Source organism: Ostrea edulis, chromosome 9, assembly GCF_947568905.1.
Source record: "Ostrea edulis chromosome 9, xbOstEdul1.1, whole genome shotgun sequence".
Classification (NCBI taxonomy): domain Eukaryota; kingdom Metazoa; phylum Mollusca; class Bivalvia; order Ostreida; family Ostreidae; genus Ostrea; species Ostrea edulis.
The window spans coordinates 71,272,784-71,293,185 of NC_079172.1; the positions used below are offsets into that span (position 1 = coordinate 71,272,784).

The 20,402-nt window shown below is 37.8% G+C and overlaps 1 protein-coding gene across 2 annotated transcripts in view; it reads right to left on the bottom strand.

Annotated features, from left to right (window-relative positions):
• Positions 1–19,866, bottom strand: part of LOC125658131 (mucin-2-like) — a 33,590-nt gene extending 13,724 nt beyond the window's left edge. For both annotated transcript variants that reach the window (XM_048889270.2, XM_048889269.2), the window contains exons 1-7: positions 19,579–19,866; positions 8,959–9,142; positions 6,778–6,795; positions 6,176–6,279; positions 3,447–3,517; positions 1,012–2,069; positions 651–686 (exon numbers count right to left, since the gene is read on the bottom strand). In XM_048889270.2, coding sequence (XP_048745227.2) covers positions 651–686; positions 1,012–2,069; positions 3,447–3,517; positions 6,176–6,279; positions 6,778–6,795; positions 8,959–9,142; positions 19,579–19,620 — 1,513 coding nt within the window. In that variant the 5' untranslated portion in view covers positions 19,621–19,866. The remainder of the gene's footprint in view (positions 1–650; positions 687–1,011; positions 2,070–3,446; positions 3,518–6,175; positions 6,280–6,777; positions 6,796–8,958; positions 9,143–19,578) is intronic.
• Positions 19,867–20,402: the final 536 nt, after the last annotated feature.

The following is a 20,402-nucleotide window of genomic DNA, read 5'->3' on the forward strand; positions in this document are numbered from 1 at the left end:
TATTATATGAGATTTAGAATACAAAAAAATGTTATTTTATTATTATGATCTTATATATGACATCAATCAAACTTGCCACATTTGAATTTTAGATAAAAGAAAGGAAGAAAGGGAGAGAGAAAGAAGAGAGAGAGAGAGAGAGAGAGAGAGAGAGAGAGAGAGAGAGAGAGAGAGAGAGAGAGAGAGAGAGGAAGAAGGACAGTGTGATGTTTCATTTATGTTAAGTTGTAAGCATGATATTATATGTATCGAAATGTATCGAAATATGCAGGCCATGTTGCATGATTCATATGTTGTAAACAAACACTATTAGATATATTTAAACTTTATAGATTGATCTACTGAAGAAATGGTGAACATGGCGTAACTGATGCTATGTAGGTGAAGATATATGTCAGTGATGATGATCAAATGAAAACACTCGTCAAACGTTCAGGACGAATCTGACGTACAAATATTTCAGAATGCAGAGTATGTTATAATGTTGTTAACAAGACAGAACGAACGATTGCTGAAAATGGTCATAGAAAAGTGATGTTTGATATTATAAAAGATAGAGTTGGGGAAATTAACTTGACTTAGTTTACAGTCAATGTTTAGTACGAGATCGACTTGCTGATACTCAGAGGCAGGAAATATAGCCAGCATACCTGTTCTTGTTGTACTCGATGATGAAGGTGTATTTTCTACAGAAGAAAATGTCATGTATGAAAAAAAGAAGGTAAAATGCATTAAGTAAGTTTGCATCCATTTATAAAGACAAATACATATGATAAGATTTCTTAAAATTTGTTTATAAAGAAAACAACTGAAGATGATTTGGCCTCGCATATTATACCTAATAACCAAGACACAAGAACTTCTTCAAATGTTTTACATTTTCGTAGACAAAACATGTATAAGATTTATCACAATAAAATTAACAGATGCTCTATCGTATAAGATTACAAGCTGAGAACTGGATCTGAGGGGAGTCATAGTAACCACATCCAATACGATTATAAACCATACCTGTAGTCATAGATTGGTCTGCTGCTGAGGAAGTGGTACCAGCTGTTGTTAATGACGTGATCATGGTCCGAGCTGCTGTTGATGATAATGAAGTGGTTTGAACTGTTGAGGATAGTGGTAACGTGGACTGAACTGTCGATGAAAGAGTTGACGTTGTTTTAGTAGATGATGGTGTTGATGTAGTGTCAACTGTTCCTGATGATGTTGATATGTACGTAAGTGTTGGATATGTTGTTGACGTCTCTTGTGTCGTAGTAGATGGAGCTCCATGAACCGTTGTTGAAGATTGTAAAATGGTCTGATTATCAGGAGATGTAGTTTGAACAGTTGTTGATGGATTTGTTGTGGCTGTAAGTGATGTATATGATGCTGAGGTGGTTTGCTGTGTTGTTGAGGCTATTAAAGTGACCTTAACTGTTGTTGATTGTGATGAAGTCTTCTGAACTGTTGTAGAAAATGGAATAGTGTTTTGAACAGCAGATGTTGTCGTTGAGGAGGTTTGAACTGTAACAGCTGTTGATGGTTCTGAGTTGGATTTTGTTTCCGTAGACGTAGTTTCAGGTGTTGGTGATAGAGTTGAGATAGTTCCAGATGTTGTTGAGAGCATTGGGGTTGTTCCAGATGTTGTTGAGAGCGATTGGGTGGTTTTAGATGTTGTTGAGGTCGTTGGGGTGGTTGTAGATGTTGTTGAGGTCGATTGGGTGGTTTTAAATGTTATTGAGGTCGTTGGGGTGGTTGTAGATGTTGAGAGCGTTGGGCTTGTTCCAGATGTTGATTGTGGTGAAGTTGTTTCAACGGTTGTTTCTGGCACCGTTGAACTTGGAATTTGAGTGACTGGAAGCACGCTGTTAGATATCAGATAGGGTAGGGGATCTCTCCCGTATACAGCTATTGTTGTTGATATAGAGATATCGGCCGCGTCGATAACATATTCCGCAAAGATTGTCGTAGAATTTACAACGGTAATGGAAGAGTTAATGATTCTATATACTTCTTCATTTGTCACATCAACTGTGTCGGTGAAGTACAACATGAATGTCACAATAATACTACCAGATCTGAAAAGGTCAACAAATACACGCATGTAATAAAAAAGACAAACAGCGCATGTAAATGGAATATGTGTTGTAGTAACAAGACTGTGCAGTATATACATGTACTTCTAAAAAATATCAGAATGAGAATTATCAACTTATTTCACGGGTATTTTGTGAAATGTTATTCCTTTCCTAATAAATGCACTCAACCACTACAAACCCCAGCCAAGGTTACTAAATATAATGTTTTCAAAAACCATACCTTTTGTTTATAACCATTTCAATCAGTAACAATCGCTATCAAACTTTAACCCGTTCTTTTTGATCATAAATTTTTGCGAAACTTCGAATACAGATAGAGAGAGAACATTCAAACAGATGATATACTCTGATACGCAGAATCGCAGTAAAAACAGGACTGAAAATTATCTCCTTAACGGTAGTATACAGTGATTTACTGTAAGAACACTCTGATACCATAACCTGATCATATGACAAACCTCCTAGTTACCATTATTCTTCAAGATTCCATAATCTGAGACGTAAAAAACCACTCAGACACTATCATTTGAACACGTAACAAAGCTCTTCGATATCATCAATTCAGTATGTGACTAACCTCCTTGATACCATCATCTACATTCATGAAAATCTCTCAGATACCATTTTATTAATAGGATGATAAAACCTTACAGACACCATCGTATAAACACTTGAAAATACCTCTCTACTACCACCATCTTAACAAGTCACAAATTTCTCATGCATCGACATCTTAACACTAAATCTCTTATATATCGACATCTTAACAAGTCACAGATCTCTCAAATGTCGACATCTTAACACGTTACAAATCTCTCGAACAAGTCACAAATCTCTCAAATATCGACATCTTAACATTTGACAAACATCCCAGATGCCGTAATCATAACAAGTGATAATTAACTCAAATATCGATATCTTATTTAGTGACGAATCTCTCAGATATCATCATTTTAACAAGTCACAAATCTCTAATTCTTGGCACACTGATTTTGACTCCGGATAACTCCGTTTACCTGATCAGGATATAGGGCTCACGGCGGGTGTGACCGGTCAACAAAGGATGCTTACTCCTCCTAGGTACCTGATACCACCTCTGGTTTGTTCAGGGGTCCGTGTTTGCCCAACTATCTATTTTGTATTGTCTATAGGAGTTATGATATTGATCACTGTTCGTTATCTTCACCTTGCATATATCCGTCAACATCTTAATAAAAACATATCTCTTGAACACTGTCATCTTAACCTGTGACAGATCTCTCAGATATCGTCATCTTGATTCTTGGTAATGCTTACATGTGCAATCATTTTAGCACTTGTTAAACCTCTCAAATATAATCTTAACTCGTCACAAACCTCAGGTTCTTCACCTCACAGAACTGGTAATTGCTACCATATGAATTACTTCTCTTAAATGTCTTTTCCATCTAAAAGTAAAAGCAAATTTGAAATAATCTGAAGAAAAACTTGGGATTCAACTACACAATAACTATCGAAACACAAATGTTTACACCTTTATAATGTCATTCCACGTAAGGATTTGAATTATTATAGCATATGGAATATAGCATATGATAGCGAAATGTCCCCCACAGTGTGAGATAAATTGTTGCTAGGAACAATCATTTACCACGTTCCTGGTCCTATGTATAATGGTTGTCATGGCAACGGGCTAAAAAATTGGTGTATGTTTTCTGCTATTTTAAATATTCTGTGTAACTTCTAATCTGAGGATACTGCTGACAATTGAGTATAATCATTATTGCAAACGAGATCCGGATTAAAATATGTCCTCAGTGCCCCCTTGCGTGTCGTAAGAGGCGACTAAATAGGGCGGTCCTTCGGATGGGACCGTAAAAACCGAGACCCCTTGTAACGGCACTGCTGTGTGGCACAATAAAGATCCCTTCCTGTTCAAAGTCCGTAAGTGCTGAGCATTAGCCTAAATTTCACCGGCAAATGGTGACGTCTCCATATGAGGGAAAAATTCTCGAGCGGGACGTTAAACGATGTACATGTATAACCAATCAATCATCAAACGATACCACAGCACTTAAGGGAAGACGGCAGATCTTTCAAGACAATGTCAAACCAGGTGAACTGCAAACTGATAATTCAGCTTTATGACAAAGGGGATGACTTTAGCTTCTCCCCCGTCAACATCCCATTTTATGTAACAATATTCCAGTATCACCTGCATATGATTTTTATATCTCTCAACTAATTCGATACGTGAGAGCATGTTTTAGAATATGATCAATTTTGAAATCAAAGCAAGCTTCAAACAAAAAGGTTGATATTACAAGGGTTTCAACAGTTTCGTTTGAAGTTAGCATTTTCAATTACCGTTATGATAGACAATCTATCGTCAAGTCAAATGCTGCTTGATGTGTTTCATATCAATTGTTATGCCGTTCTTTACATGCTGATTTTGACTACGGATTACTCCGTTTACCTGATTGAAATATAGGCTTCAAGGTGGGTGTGTCAACGGGGATGCTTACTTCTCCTCGCCACCCATTCCCACTCCTTGTGTGTCCAGTGGTCCATGTTTGCAATACACTTAGTTTTGTATTCTTTAAGGATTTACGAGATTGATCACTGTTCGTTATCCACATTTCCTCAGCACAACAACTGTAGATTTAATTGTAGTCAAGTATGGGTGTAACCGCAATATGGTTACCGTGGAAACGAAAAGTAAATATGAAATTTATCAGCATTTCTAAATCTTTTGCAGATGCATACAGTAGTAATCTAGCTTCTGAAATCTAGATCTGAGGTTACCGGTGATATTCAAGATTTTAAAAGTCTGTGATTAAATCTATGGTGTAAATAAGACGTCATGCACATGCAGATTAACACGCGTTATGATATCTTGTCTGCACGTTTATATCGTGACGTTTGCTGAATGAATGTAATTATTTTAAATCATGCTTTTTACGTTTTTTCGAAAAAATGTTTTGATATTTTGATATTTATCGCTTACTCCATCAATGTGTGTAGATTTCACAGAACAACAACAGCTTGGATAGGCTGTCTTGATGTCACCTATTGACAGGTTCCACAACACGAAAGGAGATCAAGACCCCGTTTGCTTTCAATTTTATTTCTGAATGAAATGCAATAAAATACGGTGTTGTCTCAACACAGATATAACCATGGAAACAGACATTAGTAACGGGATCAAAAACTTTGTAAAGATTTCTATGTACTCAAATCATTATAATGACATCATACACCTTAAAGAATGACATGTACATGTGTATCATGCATTTGTAATACAAAGACATCTTTTCTTTTTTTTGTGTTAATCGATTAAGGTAATAACTTTCAAAAAATCCTCTCAATGGTAAAAGCAGTACATTCCTCACTTGGGGGGGGGGGGGGGGGGGGGGGGGGGGGGGGGGGGGGCATAATCAGTGAGACGCGCACCAAGACTTTGACTGAGGGAATATACAATCATTACCTTCTACATGTCATTCGCTGCAAAATGGGAGATTTAGAATATGAAATAAGTCAGAATATTATTATTTATTTTTCAAATCGTAGCCGTGACAATCAAGATGGATAGCAACCAATATGAAAAGAGAAGATAACAAACAGTGATCAATCTCATAACGCCTATAAGCAATACAAAATAGAGAGTTGCGTAAACACGGACCCCTGGATATACATGAGGTGGGATCAGGTACCTAGGAGGAGTAAGCATCCCCTGTTGACCGGTTACGCCCGCCGTGAGCCCTATATTATTATAGTTATCCGTAGTCGAATTCAGTGTGTGAAGAACGGCCTAACAATCAGTATCTAATTCCTGGTTTCCAGCTGTGTTACAATATTGAGTGTATTTTCTTGTAACTGGTCACGGAGAATAGGAATAAAATGGAACACTTATTGTATGAAAAAGTGAAGAAAACGAACAGAATCCTGAAAGATGAACATACAGGCAAACACGAATCTTGGACACACCAGAGGTAGGGGTCAGGTGCTTAGGAAGAGTAAGCATTTCCTGTATCTCGCATCACTTGAACGCTTATCATGCGATTAGGATATGTTCAAAAGAAAACGGGGCATATACACGATGTTACCTGAGAACACAGCTGTGACGTCAATTCCCTGTATTCCTGCGAATTTTTATTTCCTAACGTTGCCGTGTAATCTTGTTTGATCGTCAATGTTATTTCGGAAGTATCTGCAATGAATATTTTCAAAATGAAAATCTTCATTATAGGATTCTTTTTGAAAAAATTATCAATATGCAAACTCCGGAAATTTTACTCACAAACTGAATAAAAGTGCGAAGCACTTTAATGTTATGTTTGTGAGTAATGTATCAGGAGTTTACACATCGATAAATTCTTCAAAAAGAATGTTTGATTCTTATAATTCCAATTCATTCACTTTATTAACAATTTCAAAAATTGGAATAGTTTCCCCGCACTACGTTATTTGTTTTCAGGCGTGTATGAATACATCACGTTTATGGATTTATTAATGTGTAAACTCTCGTTCAGCTTTATTTTTGTCCAATCAAAACAACTGTAATGAATAACATTGGAATTATATGAATTTATAAAAGTTGTATACTATATAACCATGCATTGAGAAATATCATTCATGAAAATAAAAAGTATTGTAAAGAACACAGAGAAATGTAATCAAAACTACATACATAAAACACACTACTTACAGTATCTAATCTTGGAATCTGTAAACAGAAAAAAATGTTATAATACTATGGTAGAACGAAACATCGATTTTCATGAATTCACAAAATCTGATTGAACTGTACAGTTACAGTGTATCTACATGAACGAGTGACGAGAAATTCATTGACCGAGGGACGAGGAATTCATTGACCGAGGATTGACCGAGGTACAAGGAATTCATTTACCGAGGGACGAGGAATTCATTGACCGAAGGACAAGGAATTCATTTACAGAGGGACGAGGAATTCATTTACCGAGGGACGAAGAATTCATTTACCGAGGGACAAGGAATTCATTTACCGAGGGACAAGGAATTCATTGACCGAGGGACAAGGAATTCATTTACCGAGGGACGAGGAATTCATTGACCGAGGGACGAGAAATTCATTTACCGAGGGACGAGGAATTCATTGACCGAGGATTGACCAAGGGACGAGGAATTCATTTACCGAGGGACAAGGAATTCATTTACCGAGGGACGAAGAATTCATTGACCGAAGGACAAGGAATTCATTGACCGAGGGACGAGGAATTCATTGACCGAGGTACAAGGAATTCATCTACCGAGGGACGAGGAATTCATTGACCGAAGGACAAGGAATTCATTGACCGAGGGACGAGGAATTTATTGACCGAGGGACGAGGAATTCATTTACCGAGGGACGAGGAATTCATTGACCGAGGGACGAAGAATTCATTTACCAAGGGACAAGGAATTCATTTACCGAGGGACGAGGAATTCATTGACCGAGGATTGACCGAGGGACGAGGAATTCATTTACCGAGGGACAAGGAATTCATTTACCGAGGGACGAGGAATTCATTGACCGAAGGACAAGGAATTCATTTACCGAGGGACGAGGAATTCATTGACCGAGGGACGAGGAATTTATTGACCGAGGGACGAGGAATTCATTTACCGAGGATTGACCGAGGGACGAGGAATTCATTGACCGAGGGACGAGGAATTCATTTACCGAGGGACGAGGAATTCATTGACCGAGGGACGAGGAATTTATTGACCGAGGGACGAGGAATTCATTGACCGAGGGACGAGGAATTCATGGACAGAGGATTGACCGAGGGACGACGAGGAATTCATTGACCGAGGGACGAAGAATTTATTTACCGAGGGACAGGGAATTCATTTACCGAGGGACGAGGAATTCATTGACCGAGGATTGACCGAGGAACGAGGAATTCATTTACCGAGAGACAAGGAATTCATTTACCGAGGGACAAGGAATTCATTGACCGAAGGACAAGGAATTCATTTACCGAGGGACGAGGAATTCATTTACCGAGGGACGAGGAATTTATTGACCGAGGGACGAGGAATTCATTTACCGAGGGACGAGGAATTCATTGACCGAGGATTGACCGAGGGACGAGGAATTCATTGAACGAGGGACGAGAAATTCATTTACCGAGGGACAAGGAATTCATTGACCGAAGGACAAGGAATTCATTTACCGAGGGACGAGGAATTCATTGACCGAGGGACGAGGAATTCATTGACCGAGGTTTGACCGAGGGACAAGGAATTCATTGACCGAGGGACAAGGAATTCATTGACCGAGGGACGAGGAATTCATTTACCGAGGGAATACAATTCATTGACCGAGGATTCACCGAGGGACGATGAATTCATTGACCGAGGGACGAGGAGTTCATTGACCGAGGGACGATACCGAGGGACGAGGAATTCATTTACCGAGGGACGAGAAATTCATTTACCGAGGGACAAGGAATTCATTTACCGAGGGATGAGAGATTCTTTTACCGAGGGAGAAGTTCATTTATCGAGGGAGATCAAATTGATTTACCAAGGGGGGGGGGGTCAATTTTATCGAAGGGGAAAAATTCATTTACCGAGGGGAAGAAATTCATTTACCAAAGGGGTGTGTGTGTGTCATTTTCCTAGGGACGAGGAATTCATTGACCGAGGGAAGGGAAATTGATTTACCGAGGGGAGAAATTTTTTTTACCGAAGGAAGAAAAATTCATTAACCGAGGGTAGAACAATTCATTTACCAAGGGGGAGAAATTCATTTACCGAAGGGGGAAAATTCATGTACAGAAGGGGGGAAATTCATTCCCTGGGGGCGAGGGGGGGGGGGGGGGCGAGGAGGTCATTGACGGAGGGTTGAGAAATGAAGTACCTCTGTAATTGGATATGTAGATAATGAAAATTATCAGAGCGAGCATTAGGACGACCATCCAGAAGACGGAAATCTTAATCAGCCGGGAGCGCCGGGTGTTCTTCTCCTGTACCGACTCGGAATGGCTGACGCTGGAAAATCCATCCGGGTTCTTATAGGACTGGGTATCGATGAAAGTGTAAAACTGCTCAAAGTAAGTTTTATTGCATTATTATTTCTGAATGTGATGCAAACATAGTGATATCCTATTGACTTTCATAAATTCATAATGAAAGGTGAAGATAAAGAAGAGTGATCAATCTCATAACTCCTACAAAATAGAGAGTTGGGCAAACACGAACCCTTGGACACACCAGAGGTGGGTTCAGTTGCCTAGGAGGAGTAATCATCCCCTGTCAACAATATATCATTATTTTTATCAAAATGCTAAATAATTATTAGCAATCCGTGATTCTTCGTATTTTGTTCACTAAAGGAAAAAAAAGATAAGTAAAAATAATTAAAATAGAAATTTGTGAACATCCCTTTTCCAAAGGTGAAAACTTTAGCGATGGTCAGTTTGCTAAATAAGATGACAGACTGAATTGTACAGATCTAGCAGTCAATTAACTGGTTTGGTTGTGATTCGGGGTGGATTTGCTAACATTTTTATCGTCCAATCAAACGTTTTAAAACACGTATCAATAAATCAGTTATGCCTAGGGGACCGTGTTTGCCCAACTCTGAATTTTGTATTCTTGATAGGAGTTATGAGATTTAACTGTTCGTTATCTTCACTTTTTAATCAGGGAATCAAATTTAATTATGGTCAAACCACTATCAACTACAATGAAAAGTTGCAGATAACGAATAGTGAAAAAAAACCCCAACCTGACAATATTTCATTACTGTTACAGTTTCTTCATTTTGACTGTTGGAATAGTCGAGATTATTTGAGTTTATACCAAATAGTCCGTATTAATTTTGATACACCCTGTAGGTCGGGTCTACGTGACTTTAGCGGCTAGATGGTACAAGTTAATTTGTATGCACTACGTCACACTCGGTACTCCCTGTGATCGAACCCATTCATTACACTTTTTCCAACCGAAGCAGCAACGTGGTTCTGGTATTTGAGGCGGAAACCAAGCACGTGGCCGAAGTTTTTTCTCCCCTTTTTGGGATTTATTCCCTACACATAGCTTTTTGACAATTTTTTCCTGCATTAGGAATGCCACCTAAAAAAACGAGCAGCGACCCAGAGATCCCCGGCCAGGGGGTCGGGATGAAACGTAATCGTTGGACAACAGCTCAACTCCGGGAACGAAGTCCAAATCACACGGCCACACCTTGGACGGATCGACTAGCCCATGCAGAGGGGCAGCCACAGCCCCCTGAGGAGGTCCCTCGATTCCCAATCGATAATGCACCGGATAACCCGGGTGAGTCTTGCAATTTTTTGTTGAACCAAGCGGCATATTTACCCTTACCTTGTCAAATTACATCTGCATGCGATGATATCGGCAGTCATGTCCCGCTTAAACTCACGCAAAAAATATGGGAGGGGGATTTATTGATCTGTCTGTCCTAATCAAATCTGCTACGGAATTGGAGCAATTTGAGTCCCACGGGGGATTACAACTTGTCAATGGCAAGCTATGCGTAGTCAAGCGCCAACTTAACTCGTTTTTGAGCATAGAAAAGTGGACATCAGCCTTCATGATTTACATGAGCATTGTACTTCAACATAGTCAAACGGCCCAAGAAATGCTTAAGTACATGCGAGATATAAGGCTTGCAGCTAATCGTTAACAAAATTGGCAAAAGTATGACGACCAATTCCGACTTCGTAAGGCCTCCAACCCTGCAATGTCTTGGGGCAAAATTCACAGCAAATTCTGGTTGATGTACATAAACAACCAATCAAATTTCTCTCATCCCTAGAAGGTGTCAAGCGGTTTATAGGTGTCTCAATATATCAAGACTTCCTATATCTTACCAATTATTTGTTAAAATTTTTCGTGCTTTAACATCAGTATGTCGCTCGCCTTTTTTTAATCATGTCTTATTTTTTCAGCAGCCTTTTCATTGGCATTTTTACGGTTTGCGCAGTCAGTAAGTTTTGTCATCGTCGATTCCACAAGTTTCTCAAAACCAGCTAGGTCAAGCGTTGGTATTTTCACATAGGTCCAAGACCAACCAAACCGGCAAACCCCTAGTTTGTCAAATTATCTGCCCAACACTACTAATTAAGGCATATTTATAGTCCCCCTCCCATTACTTATATATTGCTCTTTTCATGCGGATGGCACTCCTACGACACGTTTTCAGTACCTAGAAGCATGTTGCCCATAGTTGCATGATAAAAATTCATGGCTAACCAGGTTAGAGGTTTGTACATTGGACACAACCATGTCATCAAGGCTACTGAGATTGAGTTGTTCCGAACAGATGGCACTCATCTGTATGTCGGTCCTGGGAAATCAATTATTTCTCAACAATATCAAGCGGCCTTGGAATTTTTTTTTCTTTTTCTTCAAATGTCAAGGTTTTTCTTACCCGCCGCACAAGTAATTTATCATTTCGTGCTTGTTGCTGTTTGCCAATTGTGCGTTTACTGTAATTTTTGTGCAACTCCAGTTTCAAGTACTGTGGTTTGGTCAAATGACTTATTCTTATCCATGTAATTCTTTATTGTATTTTGAGTTTCACTCAGTTTTTAATCCTACAAGTTTTTTGTGGGGGACATTGTTCCAATGTCTGTGGCCGAACTTGGGAGTCGGTAATGGTATGTGATGACTGTTTCTGCTCCAAAACCTGGTTGTTTCCCCCACCTGCTTCTAAAGCAGGGGGCAATTTACAGTACTAAAAGTCGTACAAGTTAAAACAAGTAAACTAATAGTGGGGCCACCACCGGGGGCGGTTGGGCCCACAGTCTGATGCATGTTTGGGGCTTATGTTCAACATGATAATGTACATACCAGGTAGCACTGCAGGAGACAGGGTGAGAAGGGCGGGTCTCGCTTACCTCCTTAGAACGCTGGCGTCCGTTCAGGTCTGGGCACTGAATGTTTTACTCGGGCCCCCCAGTGTACCCCTTACAAGTTAAGTTAAACTGGCTCACTGGGCGACTCCCCAGTTACCCCACAAAATTTTCACATGAGGCCGATATTGTCCATTTCAGTATATCCCGAATGTGTCATTGCTGTTATATGAATAAATTGGGAAACGTTGCTTGTGTCTGTTATTCACTGCAATGAGTCATGGACTGTTATTACAGCCAGTTTTTTGGTTTTATCTATCGGGCGGATTCTTTAATTAATGATGGAATATATTATAATGCACATGTTTTTTAATACTTGTTGAACTAAAAAAAAAATACGGATTAAACTGTTTTGAAATTCCTGATAATTTACCTGTAACAAAGCAGTTACGGACAACTGTTTTGAAATTTCTGATAATTTAACAAAGCAGTTACTGACTATGGTGCAGTCTACCATGACTAAATAGTCCTTATAGTCACAAGCAGACCTCATCAAAAGCCACTGATAATTGTATAATGTCAACAAGGTGATATCGAGTCCATTTAACGCCTATCCCCACGATAGCACGCAATCTGTACATTTTAACATATCTTAACGAGATCGGTACACGCTGTGGAAACTCGGCCACCGTTTACAAGGAACATTTACTTTAAGGTAGCTCACCATACATTTTATGACAACATCTCAGAAGATGATGATTTCAATGTTTTGTGAAATTATATCGATCGATTTGTTTAGAGATAACATGTCGGGTTACTGACCCTCCGATCCCGAGTTTAAAGCCGCCAGTTTCCATTGTGGGTTTTTTGTTTTTTTTGGTTGAAAATATCATGTTTTGTCTCCAAAATTGCACATTTTTTGCCTCTTTGATATATGTACTTATTGCATATCGTTATATCTTTCACGATTAAATCATTTCGTGTTGATTTCCTAAACTCTTTTCTATGGAGGGTAATCGTGTTAACAAATCCAAGCATGTAAACTTGTTATCCAAATTTGCAACCGTGCTAATTTTTCAGCTATGTATGTTTGTAACTCAGGGGGTGTAAGTTATGTTTCTCAGAAATGTATACCTCAGTGTTATACTCTTCTTTGTGTAATCGTTTGATTTCTGATTTTACATTTCTCTTTATAAAAATGTATCATTGTTTCCTAAGTTATACGCAATCATCTCTACAGTATTTCCGTTTGTAGACTTAGTATTTACATAGCTGAACCCTTACACGTTATAAGTCAACAAATGTCAAGTTTACATGTTTGTCGAATTTCGATATGACCATTTATGGAAAGACAACGGAAATTCACGAATACTACCGACAACCGAAAGAAATCAATGTGCTACACGGGCAGAACACAAGCGGTAGTCTCACGTGAAATCAATGTGCTACACGGACAGAACACAAGCGGTATTCTCACGAGAAATCAATGTGCTACACGGGCAGAACACAAGCGGTATTCTCACGAGAAATCAATGTGCTACACGGGCAGAACACAAGCGGTAGTCTCACGTGAAATCAATGTGCTACACGGACAGAACACAAGCGGTATTCTCACGAGAAATCAATGTGCTACACGGGCAGAACACAAGCGGTATTCTCACGAGAAATCAATGTGCTACACGGACAGAACACAAGCGGGATTCTCGCGAGAAATCAATGTGCTACACGGGCAGAACACAATGCGGTATTCTCACGAGAAATCAATGTGCTACACGGACAGAACACAAGCGGTATTCTCACGTGAAATCAATGTGCTACACGGACAGAACACAAGCAGTGTTCTCACGTGGAATCAATGTGCTACACGGGCAGAACACAAGCGGTATTCTCACGTGAAATCAATGTGCTACACGGACAGAACACAAGCGGTATTCTCGCGAGAAATCAATGTGCTACACGGGCAGAACACAAGCGGTATTCTCACGTGAAATCAATGTGCTACACGGACAGAACACAAGCGGTATTCTTGCGAGAAATCAATGTGCTACACGGACAGAACACAAGCGGTATTCTCGCGAGAAATCAATGTGCTACACGGGCAGAACACAATGCGGTATTCTCACGAGAAATCAATGTGCTACACGGACAGAACACAAGCGGTATTCTCGCGAGAAATCAATGTGCTACACGAACAGAACACAAGCGGTATTCTCGCGAGATTGTACATACTGGGGTGAAACGTCATCAATAAACAACATATTTCTGGAATAAATTTTAACGTATCTTAAAAATTCAAAAAATTGATCATAATAAAGTCATATCTATTAGATCTAAAATACCTTACATATCTAATTATACATTCCAAATTTTGCGATGTACAACTGGAGTGAAATTACACGTTAGTTTGGTAGGCTATTTTTTCGTCAATCATATCTAGGCCTAATTTTAAAAAATAAATCATAATAAGTATATATTTTGTTCATTATGATATGTAACAATATGTAAGGAAGTTGTCAGAAATTTAACCGAACTTAATTTTTGGTGCACAAAGAATGACAGACTATCAGGCACATAGCGTGGCTTTTCTATATAAAAAGGGGGGTGGGAGGCAGAGGAGAAGTCGTCTAAAATTCTTGACAATCTAGCAAAAAAGGGGGACCCCCCTAAAATATGTTGTCTATTCTAAACTAACAGCCCAATGGAGGGGTGGGTGCTTAGTCCTTTAATTCATTATTTACTGCAAAGTACATGTGGTGGGAGATATCATCCAATATGCCTTAGTTTGTATGTGAAAATAACTTTGCACGTAAAAATCACGGAAAATAAATTTTATAAAAATTAGAAATGTCCCTTTTCTGGTTTAACGTGCCCGAGTATAAGATGGACGAAATCAAGGATATCAAATGTGATTATCCAGTCAAACAACTTCTTGAAGACTTCGTCTCCCACAAAATTTATAAAGAGGAACACTTTAACAGAGATGGGATGCCCCTCATTGATTTTGGGAAAAACTTTTTCTACCACAGCATTCTTTCAACCTTTTGACAGGCTCTGTGAAGTGCAGTATCACATGACTTCTGCACTTTTAATATTACATACACATACGCATAGGCGCCCTCTGGTGATAACCCTACTAAGACCTGGTAATTTCTGATGTATCCCTGCTAAACAGTCCATAATTGTATATTAACAAATAACGTTTTCAATTTTCATAAATATTTTTTCCCCCTAAAAAATTAGAACATTTATATCTGAACCATTTAGGCATGTTTTATTAGATATTCATCATGCACCAAATCACAGCGAAATGTACACTCTGGAATCCTTTATTTCCAAGCAAAACATTTTTTTTATCATTCCGGGAAAAATCACCAAAAAAAAAAAAAATGATATAAAATAATTGAGAGCTTGTTTCATTTTTTCGATGGTGAAATCATACTTCATAAGAGGTATTTTAACGAGCCATTAAATAAACTTTTAGTGTAATGAGCTCGAGCTACCTTAACCGGTGCAAAATATTTGTACACGGATTTTAGATTCATACATATTGAACGTAAGCCCTACATGTCTGTGCACATGCACAGCAAGAAATTATATGCTTATTATTAGGCGTTGCTTCGTAACCTTACGAGTGTTGTGCGTTATAATACATGTGTAAATCAGATCATTTTCTGTGTGTAATGCGTACCGTTGATACTGTGACACACGTTGATTAGTCTTTTTATATAAAAACAAATTCGAGATGCACATGCCTTGTCAATTTTGACGCATGTGCAATAGTCCAATCCTAAAGATGGGGAATTCTTTCGGTTCTCGGTAAAAATCGTGGATTTCCGTTGTCCTTGAACCATGTATGATCATACCGAAATTCGACAAACATGTAAACCTGACAATTGTTGACTTATAACGTGTAAGGGTTCAGCTATGTAAATACTAAGTCTACAAACGGAAATACTGTAGGGATGACCGCGTATAACTTAGGAAACAATGATGCATTTTTATAAAGAGAAATGTAAAATCAGAAATCAAACGATGACACAAATGAAGAGTACAACACTGAGGTATACATTTCTGAGAAACATAACTTACACTCCCTGAGTTACAAACATACATAGCTGAAGCTGAAAAATGAACACGGTTGCAAGTTTGGATTAACAAGTTTTTTTTAACACGATTACCCTCCATACTTTTCAAGGTGTAGTGAGCCACCCTAAATTTCTCAATGAATTAAAATTTGTAACCTAGTATAGAAGTGGTTTATAAGTCGGACTTTACATAGTCTACCTTTGAGTAATGACAGAACATTAGGGCAGTTTGGATCGTTTGAAATGGACAAACAGATAAAAATGAACAAATTGTAGGAGACTGAATAAATCCAATAACACGATGATGCAATTTGTTTTAAATACATGTACATGTTTTGGCTATTCTTCAACAGCTTAATTGTGACATTTGTTATGGTAATTTGCAGAACTCCTTTGTTTCCCTTGGGTAAACTTTTAACAAGACTGAGTCACGTTGTACTAAGCCACCTGAATTTTGTTGACTGTAAACGGTGGTTTGTCTGGAATACATAAATGTACAGTTGACTTAAAATAATTGATAAAACGTATCTCGTGTAAGATTGTTATAGTTAGACAATTATTTCGTTAGGTTTCAGATTCATCAATAGACCTCGTGCTTCGGAGCAGCCGCTGGGGCATTCTTACCTGATCCATAGATACAGAGCTGGCCATAGACTTGGCATATTTTGATAGTTCCTGGTTGTGGGAAGTGAAAATGTAAAGTAAACTCTTATGTCCTAACGAAGGTTGTATACAAGAACATCACTAGGTTATTATAGCAAAAATGGAAAGGGAAATATTCAGATTAAACCGGGATCGAACAAAGACAGTTGCGTTACTTAGTGAGGTGATCTCACCACTGATATAACAAGGCCGATAGACAAAGCATGGTGATATTACTACATTACGAAATTTAAAGTTTTTTTTCGGAAATCATACAAGAACTCTTCATATCGAGGAGGCAAAAAAAAGTCAGAAACGTCGAGTATGACCTTAAAGGACACATCTCATGTTTTCAAAGTATACAATATTACATGCATTTTGTCTTCTTTATGCTTATAGTAATTAATTCTAATAGTTCGTTCGCCGAAATTTTGCGATAATTAACCACAATACAGACTTAAATCTAAGCCCCGATTTCAGAAAGTCAAGTTAATTAGGTAGGTAGTCACGTGGTACAGTGACGTCACATGCGCCCTTCGGATTGTGAAAGTACTGCGAAATATTATTAAAAACTCAACTTTTAGGGGCCTAATTCATTTACCATGGGCAACATTAAAATCGATGTTGATAAATTGTCCGAGTTTTATATGTGTTCGCCACCAGTGCACACATATAACGATGTAAATACCCAAATATAGCGAGTAAAGCGTGTATGAAATCGGCAAAATTGTGAGTAAATAATGTTTATATGGGTCGCTGTCTACAAACTGTTTTGGGGATGTTATTCCTTTATACATCTGTAATTGGCGCTGTTTTTCTAAAATAAAGAGTGCAATCATTATTTATTTTTGGATTAGACAAATTATGATGCGTTAAATTGTTGACAACTAGGCCCTATGCCAAGCTATTGTCACGCGTGCATTTCGGAAAGAAAGAAAAAGACAACACACCCACAAATCAATAAAAACATTCAAATTTAAAGTGGTAATCACATTATTTTATTTTGATAAAGCAATCTTATTACTATTTTTGAATTGTGATCTGCACGTCTTTAGGAAGTACGAAGTGGGAGCACGGCGTTATAGCCTACTGACGCACTCAAGGTGCTACGAGTTCAATAAAGAAATAATTTTATAATTCAATTTAAAGTTAGGAAATACAATATTCTATTATTTGTATAATTAAAAGTTCAATTATTTTGTATCTTTAATTTTTTGTTGTTGTAAATCTACCAGTTGGTAGAAGTTATAATGTATCGTCAATATATGTTGTTACAAGGTGAAGGTCAGTTGATCCGAGTGTGTATTGAATTTGAAGAGCAAATCAGAATGTATGACATAGGCCTACCAGTGCTTATAGCTTCGATATATCCATTTTCTCGCAGTTTATCAGGGTCTCTGTCCAAGCGATGTTTGAAAAGGTGACTGGGTGTGTTTTTTAAGGTAAAGTTCTTGCTCCAACAAAAAAATTATCCACGTCTTTTTTCTCGTACCTTCCTTCGAAAAATACTCAGTCTTAATCCTTTCTACCGACAAATAGTACACTCGAGCACGGTACAAAACATCTTAATGCATTATTATTTACAAGCCGTTAACGTGACAATTGGTTTTTGTCGATTAAATCTAATCTGTTTATGAAATGGCTAATAGATGTTTTCAAACCCAAGGGCGCATATGACGTCACACAAAATGGCGCGTAAACTAGCGAAAGAAAATATGCATATCGCAGTATTTGAATTTCATCGCTTTCAAACTCGAAAACTACGCAAAATATTTCATTTAAAACACATTTAAAGTAGTTTTAGGCATAAAAAGAGTTAATTTTGCTGAAAAAATGCAAAAGTTTAGAAACATGCGTTGTGTCCTTTAAGCAAGAATAACCACGACTGTTCCATGTAGATGCAAAATTTAACTTGGTTTCGTCTTTCATTTGAATAAGGATATCATGGTTTCAAAATCTAAAATTCATGGGGAAATAATTAAAACTTACATACAAATTTGGGTAATTACAGATGTATGTTTCAGGTAGATAGCTTTGGTGGTTTTTTTTTAAACAAAACTTATCCAAGATCTCTGCTGTGATAGCCTTCTTCGGGCGATTTAAATTCGATTGGAAAGAAGTAGCAATTGAATTTGTGTTATTCCTTTGACTAATGAAACAGACATTTAAATTGACGACTATCGAAAATTCGCCTTAAAACCAGACAGATATTCCGTAAAATTAGCTTTAAAACCAGACAGATATTCCGTACAATCAATCCAGATGAGTTCAATGTTGAAACTGAATAACAAGTAATGGCTCATTTTAGATATGACAATATCTCTATCTAGTAATGCTGGAATTAAGAAGAAATCATTTAATCCAGATCAGAAAACGTGTATTTCGAACCCCCCCCCCCCCCCACCCCAACCCCCCGCGCTGCAACGTCAATCCTTAAACTTCAATGACTCTGTTCAATTTATATCGTTATAAATAAATTCCTGATTTAGAAACATTACTCTAGCTACGTAGAACAGTTTGGTTTGTTTATAAATATTAACTGAATTCTTCAGATCTGAGAGATAATATGCCCTTTAATTAAGATTTTCTAATTGATAGCAATGACACCATTGGATCGGAGTAAAGCAAAGAATAATAATTTTGATTTAGAATTTTGCTTTATATATATTTATCATCATTGTTGTTGTAAATTTCTATAACTCTTTATCTCATCAACACCATTACCATAAAGCGCTCTACATGTAGAACAGACTAAAAGAATAATAGATACAGAAAAGTACATAGAATAATATCAAACTGAAGTAAATAAAACTAAAGAAAAACTATATAATGCTTTATAAAGATAAATTTATATTCTTCATTAGCACATGGTGGCGGAGAGAGAGAGAGAGAGTGAGAGAGAGAGAGAGAGAGAGAGAGAGAGAGTCGTACCCCATCATAGTGCCATCCTAGATCCTGTTCCTCAACATCCATTAGAATATTATAAATCTGACAATATCATTCCAATGAATATCAGATTGATTAAGCACGTGCACATGTAAACAACGGGGTCCACAATTATTTAACATACACAAAGAGTCATCTTCTGAGAGATTCTCTGAAATCTTTCTAAAACTAACCCCACCAAAAAAGTATGCTACGATTGTTGCAAACCTTTGCCAAATTCTTCGTATTTTCGCCAATTACAAGGGTATTTAAAGGCAAACAAAAATTGCAACCATTCTGACTTCATTCAGGAGATATCTCTCATACGCGACCTAACACATTGCAGTGTATTCCAAGGGTTTAAATGCCAATGAATACTGTGCAATTATCTACAAACAATAGGTTACATACATCTGTAGGTGTTCGTTATAAAAAGCACAGGGTTATCTCAAACAACAATTATGTAAATAATTTCATTTATGTGTTGAATACTACTTTTTTAAGTGCAAATGCAGGTAAGTAAATATACTAATTTGAATGGGGCTTTTTTGGTGTGAAATGTAAAGTAAGTAAATATTTATTGTTTTGAAATTATTGATTTTGATTCCCTGTATACGAGTGCCTTGGAATTCTCGCAGCTGGCTCTGTAAGTGTCGGGTGCCATGTTACATAAGTTCACTGATTCGTAAGTCACTGCAGTTTTTCTGTAGCTGGTTACGCAATTCCAAAATGTTCCATGGTCGAATCTTTCCCCCCTCTGATGCAAATAGCCAATAAAAATTATCATTATGGTCACGTGATTTGATGCGGTTGGTAAGCTTGTGGTAAGC